Below are 21,206 nucleotides of genomic sequence, written 5' to 3' on the forward strand. Positions count from 1 at the left end.
TTACAGTCCCATTTCGTTCATTTTAAATGGCCATCTGAGATGAGTTCCCACGAACTTACACACCAAATTTCATTAAGATACCTCAAAATTTACTCAAGATATCGTGTTTACGGACAGACGGAAGGACGGACGGGTATGGCTAAATGAATTTCTTTTTTCGCCCAGATATATAAAAGTCTATATTTTCAGTCAAACACACAACAACAAATAAACACAAAACAACGCACCGAAACAACAAACCCACAAAGATGGTCAAACTACTAAAATACAAATGACAACTACAGATCAGAACGTAAGTCGACGCTGATGATGGCACAACTCCGAAACCGGTTTCTCTCGAAAACAAATTTGACAAGGGATGACGGAAAATCGTTCGTACATAACTATTATTTATGCCGTTGCGGGGAACCGTTATGCGAATAAAACTAATATACTCTGGGAGCTCTGAGTATAAAACGAGTCGCCGTGTGTAAATATGATAAGCAACTCCAAAAGAGAAGTTGCCCATAATTTGCATCCAATTTAATTATCGCTTTTAACGTTGTATGACAAGCCGTTTTTATTGATTTGACCAAATTAGTGGTCAAATTCGACCAAGTGAAAACCAAGCTATAGATTGTTATAACGTTGATTTAGTCATTTGCAAGGGATTTGAAGAGGTGAATTTTTCTGCAGGTTAAATGCCACTTTATTTATTTTCCAAGAAATATTTCTTTCTTTAATTTTTAAAAGGTGAAAAATATATTAAAAACAGTTTTTTTTTTGTTGTTCAAATAAATGGGTGATTAATTTGAAACCTCATAACTGAAACCTTAATTAATGTGCTTTGTTTGCTTTGTTTAAACAAATGGCAAAATCTAGAAAAATAATACCTTAAAAATAACAAAATATTTCCCAATCAACGCATAGCAAAAAAGTTTTAAGGTCAGTGACTAAAGTTGAAAGGGTTTCGGAACATTCTTTAATTTTGTTGTATCCTTCGACTGACCCCTTTCATTTTTATAACTAAATCCTTTACTGTACGAATGAATTAGGTATATTAACTTAACAAATGTAAGTCCTAGATACTAAGGCATTGAGAACCGGGAAATCTCATCCCTTCACAGCCGTCTTTACGAGTAGATGTTACACAATTTAATAATACATACCCAAATAGATCTTTAAAAATGACCGATAAGGAACTGCATTATCGTTTTTAATTATTAAACGGTTTTTTAGCTCGACTTGACGGACGGACGGCCGGCCGGCACACATTTTGGAATTAAAATTTAAGTAACTTCCCGATAAGCTACAAGCTTCAAACTTGGAATATAGTTCAGAACCCGATGACAGTTCAGTAACAAGAAAAGACCGATATGTGGCGCATGGATCGAAATACTTACAAAAATCGTCTTTGTGATCCGATTTGGATCATACATGAATAGAAAGCGACCTATGAAAAAAAATTGCCGCTAGGTGGCGCAAGGATTGAGATATCCAAAAAAGTCGTATTTGTGGTCCCAATTGGCACATATTTGGAACAAATATTACATACAGCCCTTTAGAAGAGACATCAAAATACTTTGGATTTCGAGGAGGGACAAGCGTACGTGGCGCAGAGTCGAGTAAAGTCTTTGGAAGGATTATGTATTGAGCACCTAGATTGTAACAAATTGTCAGGTAAGAGTCGTTGTAATAATGAGTCACTAAATGTGCTAAATAGAATGAGAAATAATAGGCAATTAAATAAAGACAAAAAATTTGAAAATAAAATAATAAAAAAAATTTTTTAGTTAAACGGTTTTATTGAAAACAATACTTACATGAAGTAATAACAATACTAAAAGCTAGAAAATAATTAGGTAGGTCCTAGGTATTAGTCATCACACTCCTGATCAATCTAGGGCGTTGATCAAACAATTAAATAAAAGCATTGAACGCGCCAATTTCTATTGATGGTCATAAGTAAGACCAACTGAATTAGGTTATGCTGCCTCACATTTTTAGAAATTTCACGGGCCAAATGCCCTAGATTGATGAGGAGTGTGATGACTAGTACCTAGAACCTACCAAATTATTTTCTAGCTTTTAGTATTGTTATTTCTTCATGTAAGTATTGTTTTCAATAAAACCGTTTAACTTATAAAATTTGTTTAATTATTTCATTTTTGTGTTGTTTGTGCACCAAGGAGATTTAGTTTATCTATATATTTCATCTATCCGAAATCACTCTCCGATTCTGATAAAATTTGCAGTGTCGCTTCATGGCAAACCTTTCCGTTTCCGGAAAGGGGACCGGGGAACGATATATTCGAACAAATACAATTCGCTGTTCGATTTGCCTGAAATTAGGTATTAAGGTAGCCCTTTACCTGGATTAGTATGTACGAAACTTTTTTCCGGGAATCGGACCAGGGACCGACTGGGTCCAGGAGAGGGACTGGGACTCGGACTGGAGCTCTAAGTGGAACTACGACTGGGAATAAGGGATGGAGGGAGAAAGAGATGGAGTTAGACAAAGATAAATCGGAAAAGACGGAGAGGGAGAAAGAGATGCATAGAAAGAGAAAGGCAGAGGGAGAGTGAATAAAAGGACAAGAAAAAGGGGGGTAGATAGATCAAAGTTAGGGCAGAACAACGTCTGCCGCGTCTGCTTATATTTATAGATAAAAGAGATGGAAATTGGTTTTTTCACTTTTAGAACTTTTTATGTTCTGCTTGCTTGGCTCATTTTCAATACATGCAAAAAAGTGTACGAATAAGATAAATTAAACCATACGTGTCTCTTAAAGGTAAATAATTTATTATTGAAGCTTATAATTGCGTTTTCAAAGCACTTTAAGGAAACCAGAGTAGCATTGTGTGTTATTGAATCATAAAAATCAATAAGTTTTAGAACAAAAATGAATACCCAGCAGAAAAAACGAACGGTGCTGAACGGGTACATATCGGATGAAGAACGGGACATTTAGTGCTCACACTTGTATCAATAGCGCTTAGGTTCGAGCTAGGTATATATATAATCTAATTGGTTCAGTCCTAGGTGGTTCTGAAATAGTCGCAAACTTTGCATTAATTAATTTAAATCCACATTGTTCAGACTTCAACGCTGTTGATACAAGTGCGGCTAACCACTCTCCTGATATGCATCCGATTATCAGCAGTTCGGAGGTAGTCATTAAGGGCCGTTTTACTATCTCCAGTTAAGCTAGATTTCATCTTCCGGATAGCTACTAGAACAAACCGTCTTTTGTGAATACAAGAAAATTGGCCAAACAGCTTACTTGTTTTATACTGTGTTAGGAAATGCACATAACAGAGACGCGAGTATGTAAAATGGAAATTGCCTCATCTTAGAAAAAAGTGACGGACTAAACCTATTGCGAAACTGTCGCTCTGCGTGATTGTCTCTCATTTTTCTGTAGGGTATATACAACGTTACCCGAACTTAGGCTACTTACTGTTTTTGTTTCTATACCTCTCATGAACATGAAACGGATATTAACTTTGGTCCGATGTTTGTAACGTTGAGAAATATAGAAGATAGACTCACCATTAAGTATACCGAATTGATCAGGGCGACGAACTGAGTTGATATAGCCATGTCCGTCTGTCCGTCCGTCCGTCTGTCTGTTTGAACGCAAACTAGTCCCTCAAATTTTGAGATATCTCAATGAAATTTGGCACAAGGATGTATTTTTGTATTATATTAGACACTTGTCGGATCCGGTAGGATTGGACCACTATAACATATATCTCCCATACAACCGACCGTTCAGAGAAGACGATTTTGGTCATTCCTGCCGCAATTTAGAAAGTATAAACGTGAAACTCGGTGATATATATTCTAATATATCATAGAAGATTTTCTGAAAAAATCACTTTAATCGGAGCTATATATAGTATATATCCCATACAACCGATCGTTCAGATTGAAAGGTTTTTGGCAATTTCTCCCTTAATTTCCAATATAAAAACGTTAAACTTGGCGATATTTATTCTAATATATCATAGAAGATTTCATGAAAAAATAATTTCGATCGGAGCTATATATAATATATATCCCATACAACCGATCGTTCAGATAGAAAGATTTTTAGCCATTTCTCCCTTAATTTCCAATATAAAAACGTTAAACTTGGTGATATTTATTCTAATATATCATAGAAGATTTCATGAAAAAATAATTTCATTCGGAGCTATATATAATATATATCCCATACAACCGATCGTTCAGATAAGATGTTTTTTTGCCATTTTTTATTTTATATTTATCTTAAAAATCGTTTAGGTATGTACATCTGTTCACTATTTATTTCTTACCTTATACATCCGATTATTTGGAAATTACGAACCGGATAAGGTTGTTGTTCAGCCCCATTCATGAAGGGTATGAAGTCTTCAGCACAGCCGAAGACAGTGCCGTCCTTACTTGTTTTATTTGGAATGGTATAATGTGTTTTGTGTGTGTGTGGAATTTTCGCTGAAAAAATCGACATAAAGTTCAAGTATAAAAGGTGTGACAAATTTTAATATCACATTGTCAGTTTTATTGTCGAAGACGTAAGTGATATTTGATCCTTGTGATTTTCAAGATAATACTAAGAGGAATGCTGGAACAACAGTTTGTTATGTAAGTAACTAAATTTAATGTTATCTTTTTTCGTAAAAAAAAAATTGTATTGTAAATTAACAGATATTTTAAGATTCAAATCGATATATTAGTAAAGGACATACTGCTATATGTCCTTTTGGTTTAAATTTAGAGAAATATACGCATCCCTTTTTTTGAATTATTCCTGTATTTAAATCACATCTAGAAACAGCTAGTGGAACAGGTCAGCGAAAGCTTTACCAAAAGGACGGGGTTATTTTGTAAGAAAGGTCCTGTTTTTAAATAGGGTTCTTCAGTTTTCTTTAAACAAACGCTATGGTAACACTTTGGACTCATTAAGTCAATCCATTTCTTCGCGGACCAGCCAGTTCAACCTAACATAATCTAATTGAGCGCGATTTATAATTTGCTGTACTTACCGATAAGCTACTGGCTACATTAAATGCGCTCACACTCAAACTAGTAGCGTTTTCTTTTCTGGCTAAAGTGTTACGCTTTTTGTACGCCACGCAAGGGTTGTTGTTCTATTCTAAAAAACTGGCAACGCCTTTACGGAGTACTTCGTTGTTTTGTGAAAATTGTTGCCTGCTCGCAACGCAAAAGCGTTACACTTTCACCCTGTATAAAATGGCGGTGTGGCAATGGAACTCTGTGAAACTCTCAATTCGCTCTTAAGTTCCACACATACTCTATTAATATGAGTGAATATGGTGAGTTGAAATGTTCTTTGTATCCATATATATAAAAATCAAATTCCAAAACGTGGACCCGGGCATCCCATGGATGTGTTTATACAATATGGATATCAAATGAAAGTGCTTTAGTACAGGGTAGTTTTCATACCTATTGGTGACTAGGGTCTCGAGATATATGCCAAAACGTGGACCAGGATACGCCTAGAAGGTGTGTGTAATATGGACAGCAAATGAAAGCTGTTGATGTGTGCTTTAGTACAGAGTAATTTTTATATCGCTGGGTGACTAGGGTCTTGAGATATAGACCAAAACGTGGACCCGGATACCCCTACAATGTGTGTGTAATATGGATATCAAATTAAAGCTGTTGATGCGTACTTTAGTACAGAGTAATTTTTATATCGCTGAGTGACTAGGGTCTTGAAATATAGGCCAAAACGTGGACCCGTATACCCCTACAATGTGTGTGTAATATGGATATCAAATGAAAGCTGTTGCTGAGAGCTTTAAAGTAATTTCCATTGTCATATTCGATTTAGTCGCATCAACCTCGCAAAACTGACAAATAAGCATGCGAAGCCGAAATAAACACATGAATTAATAATACCCACATAATTTTAAAAATATGTACTTCCTATTCGATTTGCCTGAAATTTGGTCTATTAATTTGCCTGTATTAGTATTTACGATCCTTTTTTCCATGAACTAGACCACAGACGGACTGGAACTGGGATTAGGACTAGGACTGGTGCTTGGAATAGGACTGGAACAAAATACATACCACCCTCTATGACTGGCAATAAGGGATGAAGAAGAATGAGAAGAACTTGAGAGAAGAGAAAAGAGGGAAGGAGTAGGAGACTGAGAAAGAGCTATCTCTTTCTGAGACGAAATAGAGATAGATGAATCGAAAAAAAGGGAGGGAGGAGTGAGTAAAAGGATTAAGAAAAATATAAGGGGGATGCAGAATTAGACGGAAAACGCTTATTAAGATGTATGCAGATAGACCAATTTTAGGGCAGAACAACGTCTGCCGCCAGGGCTGACTCTTGAATTTGTTTGTACGATATGGGTATCAAACTAAAGGTGATAATGAGTATTTTAAAAGGGAGTGGGCCTTAGTTCTATAGGTGGACGCCTTTTCGAGATATCGGCATAAAGGTGGACCAGGAGTGACTCTATAATATGTTTGTACGATATGTGTATCAAATTAAAGGTGTTAATGAGTATTTTAAAAGGGAGTGGGCCTTAGTTCTATAAGTGGACGCCTTTTCGAGATATCGGCATAAAGGTGGACCAGGGGTGACTCTATAATATGTTTGTACGATATGTGTATCAAATTAAAGGTGTTAATGAGTACTTTAAAAGGGAGTGGGCCTTAGTTCTATAGGTGGACGCCTTTTCGAGATATCGGCATAAAGGTGGACCAGGGGTGACTCTAGAATTTGTTTGTACGATATGGGTATCAAACGAAAGGTGATAATGAGTATTTTAAAAGGGAGAGGACCTTAGTTCTATAGGTGGACGCCTTTTCCAGATTTCGCCATAAAGGTGGACCAGGGGTGACTCTATAATATGTTTGTACGATATATGCAAGGGTGGGCATGAGCTTAGCACCTGCTAACCGGCCACATACGTATACAACGAGCGAACGAAAAATGACTACTTCGTCAAAATCAACGACCAAACACATTTAGTTTGCTTTCGACGTCCGTACAATAAGGAGGTGTAGGACGCAATATTACCACAGAGGACGGTCGAAAAATACGTACATATGATTGAAAAATTTTCAATGTTGTCCCCGAAAAAGTGTTTGTAATTTTTTTGCATTTTTCAGAAGTAAAATATGGTAGTTTTAGTATTTTTAAACTGTTTTGTTTAGCTTGACTTGATAGGCCGTTGTGAACGAATTTTGTAATTAAAATTTAAGTAACTTTCCGATAAGGTACAAGCTTGAAACTTGGAATATAATATACTTAAAAAAATCGTATTTGTGGTCCGATTAGGCTCATATTTCATATCGCCGCTAGGTGTCGCAAGGATCGAAATATTATTTTATGTTCACATTAACCAGTAGGTGAATATCGATGGAATCTCATAACAGTTAAAGTTTGTTATTCATATGGTGATTCCACCATGTAAGTTGTTTTTGTTAAAAATAGCAAACATAGGGAGACAATGCTTTATAAAAAATAATGAATAACAAAAACATAAGAAATTAAATTAAAGCTCAACTCCAATAAACCATAAAACAGAAAAACTACGAAGAAATATATTTAATTAAATCATCGTAATTTAAAACGAAATTTGAAACTTTAATTCTTAGCAGATCTTCCAAGTGCTCAGCAGTGAGCTTGCTTCTGTACGAGTTTTTAATAAAAGTCATAGATGAAAACATTGATTCGCACATATAAGTTGTTTCAAACATCGAGCACAACTTAAAAATTTCAGCTTTCAATAAAGGCAAGGCGAAATCATTGTGAAGTAATTTTATCTCTTCTTGCAGCCGCAGTTCCATATCTTCTACTGTACACATCAGAGGGTTTTCGTATAAATGTATCAAAAGTTTAATTTTATTAAAATCATGAAATCTTTGTTGGTAACAATTTTTGAGATCTTCAAATGACGGTAAATATTGAGAGATCTTGTCTTGCATTTGAAATCGGTCACATACATCCCTAGTATTTTTAAATTATCTAAAATGCCTTCACGAAGCTGGGATACTAGAATATGAAGTCGCTTTTCGAATATTTCTAGAGCTGCAATATAGTCAAAAATAAATTTGTTATTTCCTTGAGTACTTATATTAAATTGCGAAAATAAAATTGATGCATCACACAAAATGGCAAGGCTTAGCAAAAAATTAGGATCTTTTAATTTGCCTATCAATTCTTGAGTTTCAGTAGACGGATCCTCAGCGAAGAAACATATAACTTCTTCCCTCAAATTTAAAAGGCGCTCTAAACATTTAGCTCGGCTTAGCCATCTTACTTCAGTGTGAAGTAAGACACCACCGTATTCTGCCTCAATTTCTTCCAGAAATGCGCGGAATTTTCGGTGCATAAGTGCATTATGTCCACCACGTATTTTTTTTATAATGTTGACGGTGATTTCCATAGCCTGTCCCACCTTGAAACTTTTAGCAATTAATTGCTGTTGATGCAAAATACAATGAAATGTGGGCACGTTTAGGCCATTGCGAATGAACTGACCTACTAGTCCGGTTTTTGCACCAATCATTACGGGAGCACCATCAGTTTGCTTTTATCTGCAAATCCAAACAATTCGCGTTCAATACACGCATAAATTGTGCTTCCCGTCACATTCAATTCGAGTCCTCGCAAACAAAACATATTCTCCGAAATGTTAAAGTTACCGTCAACAGTCCTCACACATACCAAAAGTTGACAGGTGTCACTAATGTCGGTACTTTCATCCAATGCAATGGAATAAGACCTGGCGGTTAATATATTTTGTTTCAATTGTAAATATAAAAATCTTGAAATATCAGTTATCCGTCGCGTGATTGTACGTCGTGATAAGGGAATATCACCAACATGTTTGGCTAACTCCAACCCTTTTTCTCCAAAGCACTCCAGGACGGCTACAGCCAAATCTTTAAAAAAAAGTACCATCTTCTAATGGCTTACCTTTTTTTGCTAAAGCAAAACTAACCACGAAAGAAGCTTTTAATTTTGCTTGAGACAAATTTTCTTCCATTTCATTTATTTTTGAACGTTCCAAAAAAGCAAGCTTACATTCGAAGAACTTTATCATTTTTTCCTCAGGGGTAAGAGTATTTACGCTCCTGTGGAGTAAAACGAAATGTCGACTTAAGCTTTGCTTGCAAATGAAGTTTATAATTTTCCCGCAAACTAAGCATTGTGGCTTATTGGCGCTATTTAAAACAAAAAAAAAACTCTAATTCCCATTCAATCTGAAACATTTTGCATTCATAAATAAAATAAATAAATAAAAAAATAAATGTAAGGCGCGATAACCTCCGAAGAGATCTAAGGCCGAGCTTCTCTTCCAATTTGCGTCGTGCTCCTCTTGATTTTTCCCTACAAATTGGCCGGACGGGACCTACATGTTTTATGCCGACTCCGAACGGCATCTGCAAGGCAGATGAGTTTTCACTGAGAGCTTTTCATGGCAGAAATACAATCGGAGCGCTTGCCAGACACTGCCGAGGGGCGACCCCGCTTAGAAAAATTTTCTTCTAATTGAAAAATCTTATTTCTAAAATTTTGATGTTGCTTTGCCCGGGAGTTGAACCCAGGGCATACGGTGTGATAGGCGGAGCACGCTACCATCACACCACGGCGGCCGCATTCATAAGTACGTACAATATTTCGTATTGTACGACCAAACACTGTACCAAGACTGCGTGTGATACGTGCTTATGGTACAAGCGCTGGAATCAAACTAAATAAATATTTGATTTTGCATTCGTGCTAGCCACGCGTTCGTGTATACTAACACATTCGCAATTTGGTAATCGTGTATATGTAGTGGTGCCCACCTATGGATATGTGTATCAAATTAATATTTGTCAACAATGTGACAAATACTAGTGCAGTGTTGCGCTCTGCTGGCACTGTATCGTATGCAGATGCTGCAGCTAGCGCAGTTAATGCAAATGTGCCATCTGTTGATGTTTCTGACAGACAACGAAAGAGTGCATCAAAAGAAATTACGCAAAAATCGCGTGTTGTTAGTGGTAGTAATGTAAATGCTGAATTAGATGCATGGCGCAACGATACAAGGTGGCAGCATGGAACAGCTGATTTTAAGCTTTTTTTATTTGATTTGATACATCAAAATACGGCGCAGTACGATTTTGACATTTGTCCATCGAATTTACAAAAACAAAGTACATGAAATTTTTATTTATGTTTGTAGGTATGTCACCATGCTGCCACCTTGTATCGTTCCGCTATGATTAGATGTATTGGTGCGGTATAAATGGATTAATTTGTCCTCATTTAAGCCATCGGTCACTGAGGAGAATATTGTTAAATACATCTCTGATCACTTTGGCATTGCTGCTTCTAATGTCGCTTGTTTTAAGTTAGTAAAGAGAGATTTCGACATTAACACTTTAGTGAGAGTCGCTTTTAAAGTTCGAGTGATTGAAAGTGAATATAGCAAACTTTTTAATGTGTCTCTTTGTCCCAGTAACGTTTACAATAAGCCCTTCCGTTTTTTTCGAAAAGATGTAGAAATTCCCGCGGAGTCATAGATTTGTCTGACACCTTTCATAATGTCCTCAACGTCTATTATCAGAATGTTAGGGGTTTAAATACTAAACTAGTTGATCTTTTTCTCCGTAGTCATGAACTCTGTTATGACGTTTTGGTTTTTACTGAGACATGGTTGAAACCAACTGTGTTTAACTCTGAGATATTTCTGTATACTTAAAACATTCTTCCCTATTGAAATTTATATTTGCTATGTCAAGGTCTGTTGATTCTGTCTTAGTGGCTGGCGATTTTAATCTGCCCTTTGTTTCGTGGAATTTTATTGACGGAATGCTAGTTCCCACTGCTTGTAATGTTTTATTCTACAAGTTTTTAAATGACCTTGCAGACATTGGTCTTTATCAACTTAACAGAATTCATAATAAATTTGGCAAATATCTTGATTTGATTTTTTCAGACGACACATCGAATTGTTCTGTTACTCGATGTGATCCAGTGGTATTGCCTGAGGATGTTTATCATCCAGCACTTTCAATTTACCTGGATTGTCTTAGCTTGCCGGTGCGGAACACTACCGATCTGAATGCGTCTTCGCGCCGGTTTCTGTTTAGAAAGGACAATTGGTCTTCACTAATCGACGAAGTCTCTAAAATAAAGTGGCCTGAGTACGACGGAGATATTGAAGCGAGCTCCTTCCATTTCACCAACGTTTTACATGCGATATTCCTCAAATGTGTGCCTTTTTCCAAAACCTCCTCAGCATCTCCAGCTACTGCTTGGAGCTCCAGAGAACTTAATTATCTAAAAAACAAAAAAAAACACGCTTCTCCAAGCGTTTCAAATTATCTGGTTCTAATAGTGACTATGCTGCATACTCCATCTTGCGCCTTAAGTACAACAGGCTACAGATAAGATGCTATAAGAATTATCTGATGAAAATTAAGCATCGGATCTCTTCCAATCCAAAAACATTTTATTCCTTCGTCAACTCCATAAGAAAAATTAAAGGGTTTCCTTCTGTAATGAAGTATAACGATCGGACTTCAAGTATTGACTCCGAGATTGCAAATATGTTTGCTGACTTTTTTAAATCCAATTACTCGACTATCCCTGACTCCCCTCCGGTGGATTATCAATACATATTACCTTCGCTTAACTCAGTAGGTATCCCATATATTCATACAGATGAGGTACTAAGGCATCTGGAAAGTCTGAAAATTTCCTACTCCAGTGGACCTGATGAAATACCATCTGTTGTGCTGAGAACTTGCGCCCATTTTCTTTGTCAACCCCTTACCTGCTTATTTAATGCCTCTTTGAGGCAAGGGATATTCCCTAAGAAGTGGAATGAGTCGTTTATTATACCACTTTATAAAAGTGGGAGTAGATCTTGTGTCACAAACTATAGAGGAATAGCCAAACTTTGTGCTATTCCAAAACTATTTGAATCAGTTGTCACAAATCAACTGGCTTTTGCAGTATCTTCGGCAGTGGACCTGTCACAACATGGCTTTTGAAGGGGTAAGTCCATTGTGTCTAACTTGCTGGAGTTCACAACCCTCGTATCCAATAACTTAAGGACGAACTGCGAAGTTGATGTTATTTACACTGAATTCAGTAAGGCGTTTGATAAAGTTTCCCATTCCTTACTCCTACTAAAACTCGATCGATTGGGTTTTCCATCACGGCTTCTCTCTTGGGTCTCTTCGTACTTGGTAGGTAGAAAGCAAACCGTTGTGTTTAACAATTGCTTGTCTGAATTCATCAATGTATCTTCTGGAGTTCCACAGGGCAGTCACCTTGGTCCAGTGTTGTTTCTGCTCTTCATTAATGACCTCCCAAATGTTTTGAAGCGCTGCATACCGCTGATGTACGCTGACGATGTCAAACTGGTCATGCCCATTCGCTCACCTGAAGATAGGGCACTTCTTCAATCGGATCTGAATAACCTGGTCGAGTGGTGTGACGTGAACGTCATGTCACTAAATTTACCGAAGTGCAAGTTTATGTGTTTTACGAGGAAATCTTTTAAAACCTATCAGTACATGATAGGCGATTATATCATTAAGCAAGTCACAAACTTTACTGATATAGGCGTTATAATGGACCCTAAACTGGACTTCAAATTACATATCGAATCGTGTGTGAATAGGGCTAGAGGCATTTTGGCTTTCGTAAAAAGGTGGTCAAAGGAATTCAAAGACCCCTATGTCACTAAAACTCTTTTTTTATCGTTAGTAAGACCTATATTGGAATATGCTTCTATTATCTGGAACCGCGTTATCAGGTTCATAGCGAAAAATTGGAATCGGTCCAGAAACAATTTTTGCTCTTTGCTTTAAGTCATTTGCACTGGGATCCATCAAGGAACCTACCGCCCTATTGCAGCCGGTTAAAACTTTTACAGCTGCCTTCACTACAGAGCCGTAGGGAGATGCTTGGCGTTTTATTTATGGTAAAACTATTAAAGGGGATGATAAACAGTCCATTTCTGCTTGGCGAGGTGATGTTTAATATCCCTTTTAGGCCCTCTCGGTATTTCCAACCACTATATTTGAATACATGTAGATCGAATTTTCAAATGCATGAACCTCTTCGTTGTCTGTGTCAAGATTTCAATAATCACTGTAATAATATTGATACTTGCGACACACTTTACAGTATAAAAAAATATATACTCACTGCCTTGAACTCATAACTGTTTCAAAATCACATGTTAAACTAAATCTGTTACCTGCTCCAGTTACTTTGGGTGGGTGGCTTGGAATCACGTCCTTTCCAACCTCCCACACATTGCAGCCCTACTCATTGTGTGTTAAATATACATCAGCTGCTCGAAATTACGTCCATTCCGACAGCACTAAAAATCAATAGTTACTTTGGGTGGGTAGCTTGGAATCACGTCCTTTCCACCCTCCCACACATCACAGCCCTACTCATTGTGTGTTAAATATACATCAGCTGCTGGAAATCACGTCCATTCCGACAGCACTAATAATCAATAATTACTTTGGGCGGAAGGCTTGGAATCACGTCTTTTCCAACCTCCCATACATCGCAGCCCTACTATTGTGTGTTAAATATACATCAGCTGCTCGAAATCACGTCCATTCCGACAGCACTGATAATCAATTCCGTTGCTCGGCATCACAGTCCATCCCGACAACTGATTCAATAATATATGTATATACATATTTTATAATATAATTTTGCTCACTATTTATGCTTGTTAATTTTACACTGTAATCCGCATTTATATTCATTCATTCATTCATATTTGGTCTGATTAATTGTAAAATTTGTAGACTAACAAATAAATAAATAAATAAATGAGGGTTTTAAAAGGGAGTGGGCATAGTTCTATAGGTGGACGCCATTTAGGGATATCGTCATAAAGGTGGACCAGGGGTGACTCTAGAATTTGTTTGTGCGATATGGGTATCAAATTAAAGGTATTAATGAGGGTTTTAAAAGGGAGTGGTGGTAGTTGTATATGTGAAGGCGTTTTCGAGATATCGACCAAAATGTGGACCAGGGTGACCCAGAATATCATCTGTCGGGTACCGCTAATTTATTTATATATTTAATACCACGAACAGTATTCCTGCCACAACTCCAATGGCTTTTAATTTCGCTCTGCAGAACTTTTTCATTTTCTTCTACTTAATGTGGTAGGTGTCACACCCATTTTACAAAGTTTTTTTCTAAAGTTATATTTTGCGTCAATAAATCAATCCAATTACCATGTTTCATCTCTTTTTTCGTATTTGGTATAGAATTTTGGCATTTTTTTAATTTTGCGCAATTTTTGAAATCGAAAAAGTGGCCGTGGTCTTAGTCGGATTTCGGCCATTTTCTACATGATTACAAAGTGAGTTCAGAAGAACGTGAACTGAGTTTAGTAAAGATATATCGATTTTTGCTCAAGTTATTGTTTTAACGGCCTAGCGGAAGGACAGACGGTCGACTGTGTATAAAAACTGGGCGTGGCTTCAACCGATTCCGCCCTTTTTTACAGAAAACAGTTATCGGCCTATAGTCTAAGCCCCTACCAAATTTCACAAGGATTTGTAAATTTTTGTTCGACTTGTGGCATTAAAAGTATCCTAGACAAATTAAATGAAAAAGGGCGGAGCCACGCCCATTTTGAAATTTTCTTTTATTTTTGTATTTTGTTGCACCATATCATTACTGGAGTAGAATGTTGACATGATTTACTTATATACTGTAAAGATATTAAATTTTTTGTTAAAATTTGACCTTAAAAAAAATTTTTTTAAGTGGGCGTGGTCGTTCTCCGATTTTAATAATTTTCATTAAGCATACATATAGTAATAGGAGTAACGTTGCTGCCAAATTACATCATGATATCTTCAACGACTGCCAAATTACTGCTTGCAAAACTTTTAAATTAAAAATAAAATAAATGTAAGGCGCGATAAACTCTGAATAGATCTAAGGCCGAGCTTCTCTTCCAATTTGCGTCGTGCTCTTCTTGATTTTCCCTACAAATTGGCCGGACGGGACCTACATGTTTTAAGCCGACTCCGAACGGCATCTGCAAGGCAGATGGGTTTTCACTGAGAGCTTTTCATGGCAGAAATACACCCGGAGCGCTTGCCAAACACTGCCGAGGGTCGACCCCGCTTAGAAAAACTTTTCTTCTAATTTAAAAATCTTATTTCTAAAATTTTGATGTTGCTTTGCCCGGGGTGCGAACCCAGGGCATACGGTGTGGTAGGCGGAGCGCGCTACCATCACACCACGGTGGCCGCCATCTTTTAAATTACCTTCTTTTAAGAGTGGGCGGTGCCACGCCCATTGTCCAGAATTTTACGAATTTTCTATTCTGCGTCATAAGTTCACTCACCTACCAAGTTTCATCGCTTTATCCGTCTTTGGTAATGAATTATCGCACTTTTTGTGTTTTTCGAAATTTTCGATATCGAAAAAATGGGCGTGGTTATAGTCCGATTTCGTTCATTTTAAATAGCGATCTGAGATGAGTGCCCAGGAATATACATACCAAATTTCATCAAGATACCTCAAAATTTACTCAAGTTATCGTGTTAACGGACGGACGGACGGACGGACGGACATGGCTCAATCAAATTTTTTTTCGGAGACTGATGATTTTGATATATGGAAGTCTATATCTATCTCGATTCCTTTATATATGAACAACCAACCGTTATCCAATCAAGGTTATTATACTCTGTGAGCTCTGCTCAACTGAGTATAAAAATGGAGGGAGGTATAGAGGAAAGACGCGTTTTACCCTTTGTATCAGTAAACCGAAAAAAATTAATTTCCGTCAAAGATATTTTGCGTTAAACCGTTGACAAACACAAATTTACGGTTCGGTGGAAATGTAGTTTTAGCCCTTAATTAAACAAATGTTGAAATTAAAAATAATTTTTTTTTGTTTAGTTAATCAAATAGGCTGGTAGATCAAAATGACTACAAAGTGGCAATTAAATTGACTATTCAATGAAAACGGAAACTGCCCAAAGCTATAGAAAATATGGCATTAAAACTTTATTTTGCCAACACGTTAGCAATTTTCGTTTGCCAACTGACGTCACATCATTTTAAAATTCCACAGCATATGAAACAAAGGGAAACACGGAAACAAATGGAAATTGTGAAATGATCACAAAATTTTAAATTGGGGTTTCATCGCACACTGTTTTAGCGACTTCCATTCAATTATGGAACATAATGGAAAATCTTTTGACCATTAATAACTAGCGGATCAGTTTTGGGGAGTTTTGATGTCAGTCATTTTGATCTAATTAAATCCAAGAAGTAACTTATGAATATGAATACAATTTGCAGCTTGGACACAATATTGAAAAAAAAAAAATTTATACTTGGCGCGATTTACTTTGAAGTAGATTTAGGCGACGGAGTGTTTGCCAAACTTATGATTGGTTTTCCTTAGGTCAAAAGGACTGATATGAAAAACTTCGTCAAGCTGACCCGTGGGGCCAAAAGCGATACCATTACGTCACATTACAGACACGAAATCGATAAATCAGTGCGCAGCCAAAACCCACGCTAAAATCTTGTATTCATTTATTTCACAACCCATTCCATTATTTCTCGTTTCACACGCTTTAGCATTATTTATTGATGGGAGGACTTTGGGCAAACGATAATAAATTGGCAACATATTAGCAAAGGCAATTTGAATGTCGAATATGCCATACCGTTGGGCAATAGCTTCAAGCCATAGAAAAAGCAATATCAAAAGCTTTTGAAAAAAGTTTTATTTAATTAGAAAAAACAATTTTTTTATTTTTTATTTGACTGTTGAAACACTTAATTCGGAATCAACAACTCGTGCGAAGTTGGTTCAACATCTAATTTTGATGGATGAAAATCTAAAACTATATCGGTTGCATGGACGTGTAACTCGGTTGCTTTTACCAGCTTTTTCTTGAAGAAAACTTCTTTGATCAGTGCTGCCGTTGCCACACAAATTTATAATTTTCATACGTTTTCATCTAAATTTTGTATTCGGTGACTTGAGTCCTTTTTTCCTAAAGAGTTGTCAATTTTGAGACTTATTTTTTCTTTTAAATAATATTTTTTGAAAAATATTAGTAATTTAAAATGTTCAACATTCTAATAAAAAAAGTACGCAAAGGGTTATCAATGCCAGGTCAAATTTCATTAATATTTGAAAAATCCTAAACTCAGCACTGGTACTATTTGGATCAAGGTTTATTAAAATAAAAAATAAAAATAAGTATTTTATTGTTTGACTTTTAAACTTTAGCTCTCTTTTTGTTTCTATGCCATTATTTTTTTTTTTTTTTTTTTAAATAACTTAAGAAGTTGATACTAGTTTTAAATTTTTCTTCCTTGGAACGTTGAGGTGTGATATATTAAAAATAATTAGATATTTAAAACTCATAAAAAGACCAGTTCGAAAATAAGCAAAAATTAACGATTTTCCATGAAATGCTCGAATACATTTAAATGGTGGCTCGCTTCAAGCGTGGGGAGGATCAGATACGAACGAGAGGGGCGCATTTCTATTTTGTTACATCCTGCAAACCAACAGATAGCCAACAGGGGAAATGTCCCTACATACATTGGTCCAACATCCAGTAATGTTTTGGATATTACACTGAGCTCCGAACGTGATATATCAAGGTATGATTGGATGGTTCTTGATATACCATCCTTCTCCGACCATGCGTATATTAGCTTCAGCATCCCTCTTTAGAGAAGGGAGGAACCTTTAGAAACCCTAGGTCAACAAACTGGAGGAGTTTACTGAATTCCTAACTAGGTCGCTTATGACTGCGTATAATAAAGCTTGCCATCTAAGAAGATTCAGAGGGAAAGCAAAGCCGCTATGGTGAAGCAATGAGCTGAGTCTTCTAAGAATACAGGTAAAAGAAATGTTTAAGCTAGCAAAGACCGCGCAAAGCGAAGCGTGTCGGGACGAATACAGGGATCTATCTGGGGATCTACTGAGGATCTGCAAGCGTGAAATTTCCAGGGCGAAGAGAACCTTATGGAAATGTTTCTTTACGGACTTAGAGTGCTCCAGCGGGTAGTGCCGGGCTTGGTCACCGATACCAAGATCGAGTGGGCAGTGAAGACGTTTTCTAAGTTTAAATCGCTGGGCCCAGATGGTATATTCCCGGCCATGCTACAAGTCTCAAGTAGGGCGGTCGTGGAATGGCTTAAAATAATATTCGATGGGTGCATAAGACTGAATCATGTACCTCACTCTTGGAGAACTGCTCGTGTAGCTTTCCTACCAAAGGCCGGAAGATCGGCCACGTGTATGCCAAAAATTATAGACCCATTAACTTAACATCATTTCTGCTCAAAACCTTTGAGAGGCTGATAGATGTGTACATAAAGTCCAACGTGGATGAAAAGCTGCTCTCCACAACACAACATGCGTACACCAAAGGCAAGTCGGTAGACACCGCATTGCATAGGGTGGTAATAAGCGTAGAGAAAGCCCTGGAATATAAGGAATATGATCTATGAGTCTTCTTAGTCATTGCCGGGACTTTTAATAATGTCTCTAAATGGGAGACTATGGATGGTCTTAACTACATTAAAGTATATCCAGCCTTAACCAGATGGATCGGCTACATGTTAAATTCCAGGAAGATTACATCACAATGGGGATTGTACGAGGCCACGAAATCAGTGGAGGGATGCTATCACCTCTGCTGTGGACGCTGGTCATCAACCAACTGCTCAGGCGATTTGATGAGGGACACGTAAAACTTAATGCTTACGAGGATGACGTTGCAATTTTCAATTGCAATAAGTGGAATTGCCTTCCAACGATTAGCTCTTTGAATGATCGGGCGCTTCGGCAGATTCATACCTGGGCATCAAATGTCGGGTTGAAAGTCAACGCGGATAAGATGGATATGGTCTTGTTTACAAAGAAGTACAAGGTCCCAAATTGGATCAGGCCTAAGTTAGGAGGGGTGACCCTACCTTGCACAAATTATCTAGGAATCATCCTAGAGAGTAAGCTGTCATGGAAGCTCAACGGGGAGGAGAGGGTGAAGAAGGCCTCAACGGCACTTTATGCATGTAAAAGAATACTGGGGTGTACGTGGGCCTTATCGCCCTCTCTTTCTCATTGGGTTTTTACAGCGATTGTAAGCCCTATTCTATACTATGGAGTTCTTGTTTGGTGGAAAGCCACACAGAATGCAACCTACCTCAAAAAATTAGAGGTAGTATGCAGATTATCAATGCTTAGCATTACGGGAGCCCTGGAAGCAACCCTGATAGCTGCACTGTATGCCATTCTGCACATTCTACCTGTGGACCTGGTAGCAAAGAACATAGCGTTAACAACTGCAACCAGGCTCGGTGCCTCGGGGCAGCTTGAGCGCCGACCATACGGCCATAGTAGTATAGCGTCATCAATTACAAGACGAACAGACTACCTGATTCCCTATCTGTTATATCTTTGTATTAAAATAAACAGTAGGGAAATTCCCATATCTGAAGGAAAACTGCATTATTACACACTCAAGGTCATTGGTGTTAGCCTTTGTATCGTTTTTGCTTCTTTTAAACGAAAATTAGTTCAGAATAGAACCATATGTATATGTATTATTGCGCAGCCTTGTAACACTATTAAGCACACAAAATAACAACAACAGTATTTAAAGTGTACAGCTGGGTATGTAATGTTCGGTTTCACTCGAACTTAGACTTCCTTACTTGTTAATCAATTTCACTTTTTTTTTCAGTGCCCCTTTGTCAATTTTTATTTTTTTGACATCATCATGTTTGATGGCCGGAAATGCAAAGCAGTGCCCAACAAATATAAAATATTTGAAAGAAGTGAGATATAGTATGGTGAGTATTAAGATCTGTATACTTAACTAAATTAAGTGTTAGCTCTATGTATAACTTACTTACTTACTTAATTGGCGCTTAACCGTCTAAACTATGTATAAAGTCAGGCCAATTTTATAGTACTATGTATAGACTTTAAATCCATTTTAAAAGCTTATGTTTTAATTATTTACAGTTGGAAGGTAGCTGGTATATGCAAAGTAGATATATCCCCCAGCACCCTGTAGATTACCGCTGCCATAAAACTGATATCACCACTGGAAATCAACAGCTAAATATAAAAACATTCCAAATAAATGACAAGTAAGTATTTTTAATTGCAGGCAAAGCTTTTGGTTTTAGATGAAAGTTATGTTGTTTTTTCGACTAAGTGAAGTCTTTTGTGTCCAATGAAACTTTTTCAAATTACAAGTGCATAGGTAAAATATTTGTTTCCCTTTTCGTTCTGAAATAATAACACTGAAGATGGTACAACACCGAATTCGGTTCGTATTCAAACCAAATGGAAATGATGGAAAATTGTTTCAATATACATCAATTACCTGCTTTGGAACCATTTACCGCCATTCCTCGTCAAGTTTGGTTCGGAGACAAACCGGTTTCCGCATTGTGCCATCTTTAGTGCAATTTATCGAGAACCAAACAAGAAAAACAATTTAACTATAAAATTTGATTTAAACAAAATTTCTTTCAACCCAAATGACTGCACTTTTTTTATATTGTATGGAATTTCGGGAAAATTCCGCTTATTTAAAACCTTCTGCTAACGTTCGAATCGCTAAACCGCTGAATAATTCACTCCAGCTTTCAATATTGCAAACTGATCTTTATTTAGAATACTTTGGGAGTAATAAATTATTCTTCAATATCACGTACTTAACAAAAGCATGTTTAAATCAAACTGATTACTCATTCCTCAGTTTGCGCTGGTTTTATACTCTCTGTTGTGTCGTCCGCATATTTATCCAAAGGTCTAGATGTTTGACCTTCTAGAATTATTGGATCTCCTGCTTGGTTACCAGCTATATTCATGTATATGCGTGTGTATATGTGAGTAACTACTTCGGCGATGACTACTTCTGTGTGTGTGGGATATCTCTTCGTCGCCTTTTATGTACGTGTGTAAATGGATTAAAGTGATGTGTTCGAGTATACAAGAGTGGCAGCTTGCTTTATTGATGTTGTACCCTTATTTACTAACAGCTTAGTGGTGCTAAAATTCGTCACACTGCCCTCCACCTGAATCGTATCGTTCCGATCTGAAAAATTTTCTGATCTAAACGCTGCCAGCCTCTCCAAATAAACCAATTTCATTAGGTTTCGTGGTTTGCCAATGCTTTGTATGCGGTA

The 21,206-nt window shown here is 37.0% G+C and overlaps 2 protein-coding genes across 7 annotated transcripts in view; one reads left to right on the forward strand and one right to left on the reverse strand.

Moving 5' to 3' along the window:
- The window catches only part of LOC137241140 (tropomyosin-1-like), an 857,608-nt gene that overhangs the window by 599,003 nt on the left and 237,399 nt on the right, over positions 1 to 21,206 (reverse strand). For all 5 annotated transcript variants that reach the window (XM_067768425.1, XM_067768430.1, XM_067768429.1 and 2 more), the window contains exon 4: positions 4,303 to 4,462. The gene's annotated coding sequence lies outside the window, so the exon portion shown is untranslated. The remainder of the gene's footprint in view (positions 1 to 4,302; positions 4,463 to 21,206) is intronic.
- Positions 4,518 to 21,206, forward strand: part of LOC137241136 (uncharacterized) — a 39,757-nt gene continuing 23,068 nt past the window's right edge. For both annotated transcript variants that reach the window (XM_067768413.1, XM_067768414.1), the window contains exons 1-3: positions 4,518 to 4,612; positions 19,748 to 19,856; positions 20,032 to 20,159. In XM_067768413.1, coding sequence (XP_067624514.1) covers positions 4,590 to 4,612; positions 19,748 to 19,856; positions 20,032 to 20,159 — 260 coding nt within the window. In that variant the 5' untranslated portion in view covers positions 4,518 to 4,589. The remainder of the gene's footprint in view (positions 4,613 to 19,747; positions 19,857 to 20,031; positions 20,160 to 21,206) is intronic.

Source organism: Eurosta solidaginis, chromosome 2 (assembly GCF_040869045.1).
Source record: "Eurosta solidaginis isolate ZX-2024a chromosome 2, ASM4086904v1, whole genome shotgun sequence".
NCBI classification, from domain to species: domain Eukaryota; kingdom Metazoa; phylum Arthropoda; class Insecta; order Diptera; family Tephritidae; genus Eurosta; species Eurosta solidaginis.